General features: G+C 41.8%; 1 protein-coding gene across 1 annotated transcript; it reads right to left on the minus strand.

Annotated features, from left to right (window-relative positions):
- Positions 1-2,176: 2,176 nt before the first annotated feature.
- On the minus strand, positions 2,177-9,968 carry LOC120559408 (zinc finger protein 664-like). The gene is made up of 2 exons (XM_039801107.1): positions 9,926-9,968; positions 2,177-4,156 (listed from the first exon to the last, which is right to left on the minus strand). The coding sequence occupies exons 1-2, from the start codon at positions 9,938-9,940 to the stop codon at positions 3,626-3,628; spliced, it is 546 nt and encodes a 181-aa protein (XP_039657041.1). The 5' UTR covers positions 9,941-9,968; the 3' UTR covers positions 2,177-3,625.
- Positions 9,969-12,486: the final 2,518 nt, after the last annotated feature.

Here is a 12,486-nt window from a genome sequence, read left to right on the forward strand (position 1 = left end):
TTAATTCCAATTAGGTTGTTAAGTATAGCGCATCTTTTGTTTACCTTTGATTTAACCGATCTGAGCCGGGGGACAGACACCGTGCTTATTAGACTATGAGTGGGTGACTGCTCCAACGGAAGCACAGAGGGGCGCATTGCACTGCACCTCTGATTACTAATATCAAACTTGGGTTGTCAGATTTTTAGATATGAGAGCGGCTCCGTCCCAGGTGGGATGAATGCCGTCTCTCCTAATCAGACCAGGCTTTCCCCAGAACGCCCTCCAGTTATTCACATAGCCCACATCATTAGCTGGGCACCACCCCGACAACCAGCGGTGGAAGGATGACGTACGGCTGTACATTTCATCATTGGTCAGGTTTAGCAGGCGTCCAGAGAAAACTACTGAGTCCGACATTGTCTTTGCGTATGCACAAAGTGACTCAACATTAATTTTAGTGATCTCCGATTTACGACCATTACCACCTACGTGAAGTATGATCTTACTGTATTTACGGTTCTTTTTAGCCAGCAGCTTTAGATGGGATTCTATATCACCCGCTCTAGCCCCGGGGACACATATGACCGCAGACGCTGGGGCCGCCGGCTTCACATGTCGCAGTATAGAGCTCCCAATAACCAGAATTGGCTTCTCAGCGGGTGTATCACTGAGTAGGGAGAAACTGTTAAGGAGGCGAAGATGCTCCGGTTTAGACAGTCAACTTGAATACTACAGGTATTAATATGAACATTAGTCTATATCCTTTGCGTTCCACTTCTGTTTCTGTCATTCTGTCTGTCTGTCTCCCTCCTTATCTGTCTGTGTCTCTCTCCCTCCCTTCTTCTCTGTCTCTTTCTCCTTCCCTCCTTCTGTCTCTGCCTCCCTCCATCCTTCTCTGTCTCCCTCCCTCTCCTGTCCTCCTTTGTCTCCCTACTTCTGTGTCTCCCTCCCTCTGGGCCTAATTTACTAACACTAGCGCAGTTTGTGCTGTGTCTGTTTATGCGAGTTCGGTAATAGCGCACGCTATGCTTCCACATTTTGCGTAGTATTTATCAACCCTGACACCCATCAGGCAACCAGCGTCTTTCTCCGCCCACTATACCGTAAATTGCGCTGTAGCAAAGCGGTACTTGTGCTATGATATGGCTGAGTGCAGACTGCGATATTCCCACTGCTGATGCTATGAAATGATCCTGATGCCAATACTTGTAATGTAGCGAGGAATTTAACAACTGCTGGAATGGAGATGTGAACGCTGAGTGGGAGATTCAATGTCATCTTTGACAGTAACTAATATTGCATGGCTGCTTGATCTGTAACGCTAAATGATGTTGTGTTCAATGACAAAGTGTGATTCTTGAGTTAAAAATATTTTCAGCCTCGCCTATGTCTTCGTCTTGCTCAAATTACTGTTGCCATTTCACCAGCGGCATAAAGGTCTATGAGGAAACTCTATTGCGGCTGGTTTAGACCTGCTTTTAAGAGGCAGAGAATTTCCCCCGCAGAATAGAGGCACGCTCTTACTGACAGTCTTTGTAAATACCACGGAATATATAATTAGGTGCACTTTGCGCTTATCCTCCCACCTTTTTGGGTGAACTCCCACTTTCCCTATGACCCTCCCACGAACGCATATTGAAAGCGCAACTTGTCTCTTCTCGCTCATGTGGCAGACAATCTGCGATTTTACCCAAGTGCACCCTGTTTATAAATAGCCCGCATCGGTTACGTCCGTCTTTGCGACCAATTAGCGCCTGGAAACAGGCGCAAACGGCTTGATAAATCTAGCCCTCTGTCTCCCTCCCTCTCTCTCTCTGTCTCCCTCCCTCTCTCTCTCTGTCTCCCTCCCTCTCTCTCTCTGTCTCCCTCCCTCTCTCTCTCTGTCTCTCCTTCCCTCTCTCTGTCTCTCCTTCCCTCCCTCACTCAATCCTTCTGTCTCTGTCTCCCTCCCTCCATCCTTCTCTGTCTGTGTCTCCCTCCTTCTGTCTCCCTCCCCCCATTTTTTCTCTCTCTCTCTCTCTCTCTCTCTCTCTCTCTCTCTCTCTCTCTCTGGTCATTTGTGATTTCATCCATGTATATAGCCAGGTTCTTTTCAGGCAATATAGCCACCTCTCAGCTCTTTAGGGTCATGCTTGTTTGTTCTACGCAATGGATATGGCTGATAATAATACAAAGTATTTAAACTTTCAGCCTTTTTAGTCAATTTATTTGAACTTCCACTTTTGACAATATTACATTTTAGCTTCCAGCTTTTGTTGAAATGTTTTTCCGCTGTTAGCTTATTAAGGTAATGCAGTTCAGCTTCCAACTGACAATTTTACATTTCAAATTCCAAGTTTTTCAGCAGTGCAATCCATTTGAGATTTTTTAAACATTTTTTTTTTAATTTCGGCATTTTAATACATGTTTCTCATAGCATTTGTAAGTCTTCCATGCTTAATACATTCAGAACTCCATTTAACTTTTTAAGGAAATTCATACTTATTAAACAGATTTCCACTTTTTCAACTATTCTCACTTCTTCAACTTCTTCTTACGGATTTAAGCTATTCATCCAGTTTAGCTTTAGCAATTCAGCTATTCAGCATTCCCACGCATTTTCTAGTATGTAAATAGATATTTATTTCTAAATTGTCTGATGTTATATGGTCATTGTTTTCACCTTCGTTTGACTAGTTTATTACTGTACCCAGCCATCATGCACCGCGCCTTCACATCTGGCGCGACCCACCACCACCTGTGGGAAACACTGTTAAAGTTACTGGTTTGAACATGGCTGCAAGGTTTTGAGAGTTTTTCTGCATTCTAAAGTCCTTAAACATGTTCGCAGAATAAAAATTTGTGCACAAAATCCAAGATGATTGACTTCCTGTCAGGTGAAAAAAACTAATTATTTTTATACATGTTCCTTAAAATTTTGTGAACATCAAAGATCCTTTATCTGAACCATGGCGTGTATTAGGGGGCGTTAGGATAGACCACTGCAAAACATAATTTTTGCCAGCTCTGACATGACAATTTAAGTGAGTTCATCTATCTATCTATCTATCTATCTATCTATCTATCTATCTATCTATCTATCTATCTATCGACATTCAAGCCAGCAATGCATTGTAATCAGCCTTTCAGCATTTAACATTCACACAGCATTTAAGCAGCAATTTCCAACTGATTCAAACAGGGCAAAAGACATCACTGCTGCGATTGGTACATTTATAGCCGCGGATAGGAGACCCTACTCTGTAGTGAAATACACAGGTTTTACGAACAAGGTTAAAGTAATTGAGCCCCGTTACACTATTCCTTCACGAGCCCATTTCGGCCAGACCATAATTCCTGTGTTGTACAAAAAAGCAAAACCCAAATAGAGAACCAATTGTCCGAAGCACCAGCTGTTGCTCTGACAGCAGACGGCTGGACGTCAAGGGCTACACAAAGCTACCTGACTGTAACGTGTATATTTTTTCATAAGGAGCTGTTTTTGTTTTATATGCAGCTTTTTTTATATGAGAAAATATATTCTCAGTAAGTGATCACTAAAACACACAGCATCAGGAGAAACAGCATTTGACCCACTTCTAATAGGACTAACCCTTCAAAAGAAAGTAACAATAACGTACAGTGCTTGGCTCTGAAAACATGTTCACGAGGCAGTGTGAATGCGCTGGTGGTTTTTAAGGCTATTACTGTGAGAAAAAGTTTTCCCACATTGTTCACACCAATACGGCTTCTCTCCAGTGTGAACACGTTGGTGCATTTCAAGGTGATGACTCCGAGAAAAAGTTTTCCCACATTGTTCACACGAGTACGGCTTCTCTCCAGTGTGAATGCGTTGATGTATTTTTAAGTTACTCTGACTTGTGAAAGCTGCCTCACATTGATCACAGCTGTACGGCTTCTCTCCAGTGTGAATGCGTTGATGTTTTTTTAGGTTACCCTGTTGTGTGAAAGCTGCCCCACATTGATCACAGCTGTACGGCTTTTCTTTAGTATGAATACGTTGATGTGGTTTTAGGCTACTCTGTCGTGTGAAAGCTGCCCCACATTGATCACAGCTGTGTAGATTCTGTCCAGTGTGAACTCTCTGATGAATCTTTAAATATCCAGATGTTGTGAAGGATTTGTCACAGTGTTGACAGCTATAACGCTTGGGTTCCTTTCTTCCTCTCCATTTCTATAGGAATAGACAAACAGAGGTACAGAGTTAGTGAAAAACCTTTTAACCCTAGACTTGCTGTCACTCATACAATTTTAACTCTTCATACAATAATTTATGACAAAATGAAGGAAAATGTGGGCCGGTTGCAGACATATTATGGAAGCAAATGTACTCTTCATAACTTTTATAAGTTCCGAAATATTCAAAACAATTTCGAACGAATGGGGACAATGTTCAAGACTAAAACATTTGCGCACTCACTTCAGTTTTACTTTCAGTTAGAAATTCCATGACAACTTTAAAATAACATAAACCTTTCATACATTCTGGGTATTTTTCATTCTTTAAATCTCATTCAAACTTTTGAAATACATCCATTTGATGTCAAAATAAAGGTAAAGTTGTTCTGGTTGCAGACATGTTACTACAGAAGCCATCGGGCTACATGAGGTGTAAACGTAGCAAAAGATATTCATTTCAGGGATCATGATAGTAGCATGTTAAATAGTGTTAGGTAACCCCACGAGGTGTACAGAAATGGTTTGTTGGCAAGTTACCAAATGGCTCAGAATTACATGAAATCAACGTGTTAACAACATGTAAATGGACTGTTTTATATAGCGCTTTTCTACCATTCACACATTCATACACTGTGGCCGAGGCTGCCGTACAAGGTGCCACTTGCTCATCAGATAAACATTCACACACATTTACAATTTATCGGGGGCAACTTGGGGTTCAGTGTTTTGCCCAAGGACACTTTGACATGGGACTGCAGGGCCAGGGATCGAACCACCAACCTTCCGATTGGCAGGCGACCGCTCTACCACTGAGTCACAGCCGCCCCCCCCCCCCCAACATGAAGACATCCGTTGTGTGTTAGTGACTGATGGGTAGGGGTGTGACGAGATATTGTCCCCACGAGATCTCTCTCTCTCTCTCTCTCTCTCTCTCTCTCTCTCTCTCTCTCTCTCTCTCTCTCTCTCTCTCTCTCTCTCTCTCTCTCTCTCTCTCTCTCTCTCTCTCTCTCTCTGCCGAGACACACACGCGTCCACAGCGTGCAGTTCACTGTGGCGGTGTCTCGAGCAGACCACTCTCTTTCTCTGTTAAAATTAGTCGGTAAGTGGACAGCAAAACCTAACTTTACTTTTAATGATATTTAACCGTTTAAATTTTCTCCCTTCATCCTATAATGTTCATAAATCGATACTTGAGTAGCCTACTTCCTTGTTTAGTGCTGCAATTAATAAAATACAAAGGAGGAGATAAGAGAGCATCATTCTGTTGAGTGTTTGATGGCAATTTATCTGTGCTTTGGAACGTAATCAATGTGAAACAATAGTAAAATAAGTTTTATTTCTCTCTGTCTACTGTACAATGACAAATTCAAGTACAAAACATTTGGTCTCAACTACTGCCAGAAAACGCTCAGTTATGTTGTAACCTTGGTTCTCTGAGTAAAAAGACTCTCTCTCCTCCATACATATGGAATAAGTTACTGTGTAACTGTTCGTTATACAGGAGAGAAGCCCGTCATTTAAGGTTGTGGCAAAACCTTTCAGTGCTCCGTTTTCATTTTGTGATTGAATAAAGGACTTTTTTTCCAGTCCCATTTCTTCATTGAAGTTATCTTTAAAATAGTGTTCTTGTGAACCCAATCTGGTGTCTCGTTTCGTGGGCTGTGTCTTGTCATACCCCTACTGATGGGAACAACAATCTTTGAAATTGGTCCAGTGTTAAATAGGAAAAACTTTACAGCAGTCATCGTCAACTGGCAGTCCGTGGGCCACATCCTGCCCGCCAAAGAGGTCAGTCCCGCCCGCAGAATAATAATGAATTCCGAAAATGTGAAGAAGTAAATGCGTTCTGGTATTTAGCATTTTGCCCCCTCCCCTGTAATTGCATCTCTATTCACATTCAGATTAATCTTGGTATTGCGGATCTAAAGTTGAGTCACACTTAACTGGACAACACCCAGGTAAACCAGACAAAATACCATGCAGCTTCAAGTACAAATCATTTGGATACAAGAGTTTCATTTTAGAAGATAGACGGGATTCTGAACAGCAATGTCCACGCTGCACACACGCGCACACACACACGGAGGTGTGTGTTTAAACACGCAGCACAACTAACGCTACCATCATTACTATAAGTGGAATAAAACCTTAGTGAGTGAAAAGTCAACACTTACCAATACCGACCTACCTCTTCTACAGACACAAACATGTAGAAAGAGATTTTTCAATCTGCTCTGTCATTTTTACCTAACAAGCATTTTTCCACCAATCAGGACAACATTTCCCAGACTTTAACCATCATTCCTCAGTGAACTGCCTCCTAGTCTAAGATAATTTTCTAGTTAAAGAGGAAGTTATCATTATGAAGTTATAATTATGTTTTTTAGGAGTTTGCTCACACTAATAAATGTAAAAAATATAGCATAAATTTAGTAAGAAAGTAGAAAATATCAAACAAGAGTATGCGTATTAGGTATAAATACATTTAATTTTGTTTTATTTGAAAATCTGGCCCCCGGAGTGTCTGCTTAGAAAAATTCTGTCCCTCGAAAAAATTTTGTTGATGACCCCTGCTATAGGGCATCGTCAGTTAGCATCCACTAAAAGTGCTGTTTTTTTAGATTTAGATTTTTAGATTTAGATTAATATTCTAAGTAGCTGACAACATTATGGAAAGGATCCCTACAGAGATATACTTTTTTGTTTAACGCTGTGCAAACGCAGTTTCACTGATGTTTTCATGTTTAAAAAAAGATCTTACTCTAACAATTTTAATGAATCCTTTCCATAATGTTGTCAGACACTTAGGATATTAATCTGAGGCTGTCAGTGGCAAAAAGAAAGCACTTTTGTGAAGGTAAATACAAGCTGGACAATTGCCCTATTAACTTACACTGAATCTTGTTTCGCTGACTGCCGACTGCAGCGATCTCGCTTAATACTGCAGCAATGTCAACAATGCACAATTTAACATTAACCTTGTATAAGAACAAGGAGAGATGCATTGTACCAGATTGTAGCACAAGTGCTATTTTCCGCCCGTATTCCCTTGGTAGGTCAGTAAAACAATAAATATTCAACGCAAGTGAAATACAAAACATTACAATATATAATTTTACAACCACAGTCACACCTAATTAGTGGGAATGCTGATTCGGCAGCATTTCAACTATTGTTAATCCGTTCTCTATTCTTCTTCCGTAAGTTTTTCGGTTGTCCGTAACTTCTGCATACGTTCGGCTACAAAAACCATTCAACTATCAAACTGTTCAGCTCTTTCAGCAGATGTGTGCTCTTCTTCAACTTTTGTTCTAATATTTATACTTTTTTTTTTTTTAAATATTAAGCTTTTAAACTTTTTTTTTTTTTTACATTAAAGTCAATGAGAGCAGGCTTCAAATCCTTCAAATCCTCATCTGCTTTATAATGTATCTCCTACATTCTTTCACTTACAGATGTGATTCAAACTTTAAACCATTCACGAATAATTCAGCTATTCAGGGTCTACTCTGTGTTTTGATATCTTTTACAGTTTTTGTGAAATCACTGTTTAAGTTTAGTGATCATTTCAGGATTTTTTTTAGCGTTTATAATTGGTATGTATTGAATCACTTACAGTGGGTGATGTCATCAACTAGCGTGCAGAGCCTTAAAAAATTATCTTTGTCCCTTCTCTATAAATTGCTCTTACACCCACAATTTTTACTTGTCATAACCAATTTATACATCAAAACGTAGGTATTTTTGTATACTTTCAGCTAATCTGCCCAGGTAAGCCGTAGGATTTACAGTTTTTGAATTATCTGCCTCAGAGCCACAAGACCGTTGGGAAATCTCTCATTCACTATAATGTTACTTATCCAATTTCTTTTGTGAGCCAAATGCAAATGGAGAGTATTTTGTAACTACGATTTCAGAGTCATTTTTTATTTTTATCTACACAAATTATATACCGATATGTTCACAAAGGCCTTGTTTCTCCAACGTTGAAATCACTGTATTGCTAGCATGTACGGTTTTGGTTCATTAAGGCTTCTTTGAAGGGATCTTCAACAGCTGTCTCACACTGGATCCCACTGTATAACAATGTTTGCAGGTGTGTTGATAAAACATCAAAGGCAGGCTTGATTAGAGTTGAAGGAACACCTGCTGCTCTCCTTAAAGCATGACACAGAACTTTTCCCCAGATAGGAAAATTACAATCACTGATATATTTGGTTATAATTATGATTGGTTATGTATACACAATATATTGTCTGTCTGTGTGTCTGTCTGTGTCTCTGCGTCTGTCTGTGTCTCTGCGTCTGTCTGTGTCTCTGTCTCTCTCCCTCCATCTGTGTCTGTCTCCCTCCCTCCTTCTGTCTCCCTCTCTCCTTCTCTGTCTCTATCACCCTCCCTCCTTCTCTGTCTCCCTTCCTCCTTCTCTGTCTCTCTCCCGCCTACTCTGTCTTGGTCTCCCTCCCTTCTTCTCTGTCTCTCCCTCCCTCCTTCTCTGTCTGTGTCCGTCCCTCCTTCTCTGTCTCCCTCCTTCTCCGTTTCTGTCTCCCTCCCTCCCTCAATCTGTCTCTCTCTCCCTCCTTCTCTGTTTCTGTCTCCCTCCGTCCATCTCTGTACCCCTCCCCCCTTCTCTGTCTCTGTCTCCCTACCCCTCCCTCCTTCTCTGTCTCTGTCTCCCTTCTTCTCGGTCTCCCTCCATCTCTGTCGGTCTCCCTCCCTCCTCGGTCTCCCTCCCTGTCTCTGTCTCCTTCCCTCCCTCAATATCTGTCTCTGTCTCCCTCCCTCCTTCTCTGTCTCCCTCCCCCTCCCTCCTTCTCTGTCTCCCTACAGTCTGGTGTTACAATCCTCTCCAGTAAAATACAGACACACTTTTACACCATTTAGCTGTCAGCATTTTAACCATGTTTACTCCAGCTGCTAGCTAACGGTAGGCTAACGTTACCTGCTGCCAAGTGTTTGTTAACTAGCGTCCCGTACGGGCAATGTTTCAGTTCCCTCTAGCGTCAATTTTTGGAGAATCAGAGAGAAGCGCAGGCAAATAAGGCGCTCCACGCAGCTGATGTTTATACTTCTCCGCTGGTGGGTGTGTCGAGCCGGCGTGTGTGTGTGTGTGTGTGTGTGTGTGTGTGTGTGTGTGTGTGGTAGAGCGAGGAGAAGTGAGAGAGTGACGGCGATTTTCATCGGAGTGAGTAGCGAATCTAGCGTTATAGTGAAAGAAACAAAGTGTCTCCCCTGTTCTTTCTGACCACGGTGGGAAATCTGGAGCAGGAAAAGTTAACCCTCTCCTTGATTTCATGTTGTTATGGAGAAGGAGAACCAGGAAATGAGTCGGGGGAAATGCAACGCTACCAAGTGATGTGTATTTTTTGAGAGGTGAATCAAAGAGTATAGATGTAACAAGAGGCGAAACTCAATAGAACGTTGTGCTGCAGCTTGCAATGGAACATTCTATTGAGTGCAGCTCCGCCATCTTGGACTGAATGCAACACAATGTTTTGCCTCTTGTTGCTTCTATACTCTTTGGGTACATGTTGGGCAGGATGCAACACAAACAAAATATCGCAAGACTTTCGGTATAATATCGTGCAACGTGATATCGCGATAATGATATTGAGTCGATATATCTTGCCCCCCTAATATGTGGTGATGATGTCATCACCTCGGTAGTGGAACGTCACCGCCGGTATTGCGGTGATCGTCACAGCCCTAACACAGCCACACACACACACACACACACACACACACACACAGTTAACGTTGTTCCTACCTTCCTCTTCATCATCTTCACAGAGACAGGAGTGAATGGGAACTTGGTAATATCAGCCTCCTCCAGCCCTTGGAGCTGCTCTCCCTCCGGACTGCTCCACAGTTCCTCCTGTTCCTCTTTAATGTGTGGTGGGGCTCTGGCTCCTGCTCGTCCACAGTGGAGTTACACTCCTGCTGCTCAGGGGGAACCTCTTCTTTAACCACCAACAGCTGCTGAACATCTGCAGAAAACACAAATTGAGGAAAACTGGGACTTCAGACAAAACCAAGACAAGTGCACCATTCAACAACTTGCCTCTGTTTAGGAAGAATCACAACCCGTGACATTTTCATAACTCACAGTGTAACTGACAGTGGTGAGAACAAGATTTAAACTTAACAGGAAGGTCTGGAGGTCATTGAAAGCGGACTGTAACCTGGAGAAGGCCTCGCTGTTTTGTGGTGAACAGAATGCTATCATCTGCATAAAAATGAGCATTACAACACTGAGCCGGAACATATATATGATTTCATGGGATCTCAAATTGAACCGTTACGATCAATCAACCATCAACCTCAGGTTGCATCGCCTTGGCCGCCAGCTTCATGGTGTTCGTGTCTTTCAAAGGGAACTTAACTATTTTTGTGACTGGGACTTCATGAAGGGATGCATAGATTCTGGTCTGTTTTATCCAAGAAAAAAAGTAGGCCAATCGGGTGGAATGCATCAGGTTTTATTAATCCACACTCCCTACATGGTTACCTACTCCTGCTGATGTGAAGATGGAGGTGCTAAGGGCTCACCGTATAGGACCAGAGTGCAGTACAGGTGGGTACCAGCACATTGATCTGCAAGAAGCTACGGTACACAGACAGCGAGCAGATCTGAAGGTAGCCAGAGGCTCTCAGCTCAAAGTGAACATCACAGAAGCTATTCAAATTTATTCAAACCTCCGTTTTTTTTAAGAAGGAATATTCAAACGTCATTTTTGGCCAATTTAATAATAACATAAACCAATGTAACCTTATCACACTCTTGCCGATAGGGCTACCCTTTAAAATGGTTAATACCCCCTGAAAATTTCGCCAAAACCTATCTATGGTCCCCATCACTTTTAATAGCACCACTCATGTCATATTGTTGTATGCTGATTAGGACTGTCCTAATCCTAATCTATTTGCATATTATTTGAAAGATTTTTTTTAATTATTATTTGATAAGTATAACAATTAACCCCAAATGAATATAAAAAAAATCATTAATATTTCAATATTTTATTATTAATGTTCAAATGACTGTGACCGGCACAAACAAGGCCCCCTTCATTTTTCATGTCATCTGATCAATCACATAGATATTGAACTGTTGTTGGTACAGTGCAGACCCTTTTATTTACCAAGGGAGTTCACCGCTGTGCTTCTGTTGGCTGTTTACATCCCGTCACGAGCAGATCATGTAACTACGCTGGGGATACTGCATGACATCATCAGCAAGCATGAGACTGCACACTCTAATGCCATGTTTATTGTGGCTGGGTGCTTTTAATCACTGCAACCTCAGGATTGTCCTCCCCAAATACCATCAACACGTGAGCATTCCAACGAGGGAGAGGAACATTCTAGACCAAGCGTACAGCAACGTGAAGGATGTGTTTGTGCCTCACTTTGGACAATCAGACCACATCTCAGTATTCCTCTATCCATCACACAGGCAACTCCTCAAGCGAGTTTCCAGGCGCATGTGGCAGGGGCTGCATCACATCACAGACTACCAACCGAGGAACTTTATGTTCTAAGAATGGACTACTAAATTGAAGCCCACACATTATTGAGTGATCACCAATATGGTTTCAGATCCAACCGATCCGCCACAATGGCAGTTATGGAATTAGTAGAGGAGATAGACAGCAATTGAAAATAAGAAATTCACAGTAGGAGTCCTGTGGCACACACCAGTAGGAGTATTTATATACCTAAAAAAGCATTTGAAACTATTGATCATTTAATATTAACAACAAAACTAGAAAAAATATGGCACACAAATGGCTTCTTAACTATCTGGATAACAGACAGCAGTATTAGGGCTTTGACTTTTGCCCAAAAATCATATTCGAAGTTTGTTTCTTTATTAATATTCGAATATTAAGATAAGTAAGACCTATTGGTATGAAACTTAAGTTGTATATGTTCTGTTCACCACAGGGCAGCGTATCAGTCAATGTCAATAGGCAGACAATGATGTTTTCAGAAGAAAAACACACTGTCACGACAATTGTTTTTTATTAAAAGTCAGACCCTGGATTAAACACAAACAGTATGCTTTCGACAGGAAGTTTGGAGCTTTCACCGTAGCCTACGTAAATTGTCTGATGTTTATACTTGTGCGCTGGTGTGTGCGTCGAGCCGGCAAGTGTGTGTGTGTGCGTGTGTTGGGGGAGTGTGTGTTAATGAGTGTGAGAGTGACGGTGATTAGCTTCGGAGCGAGTAGCGACTCTAGAGTCATAGTGAGAGAAGGACCAAAGCGTCTCCCCTGTTCTTTCTGACCACGGTGAGAAATCTCTAACAGGAAAAGTTAACCCTCTC

Source organism: Perca fluviatilis, chromosome 5 (assembly GCF_010015445.1).
Source record: "Perca fluviatilis chromosome 5, GENO_Pfluv_1.0, whole genome shotgun sequence".
NCBI lineage: Eukaryota > Metazoa > Chordata > Actinopteri > Perciformes > Percidae > Perca > Perca fluviatilis.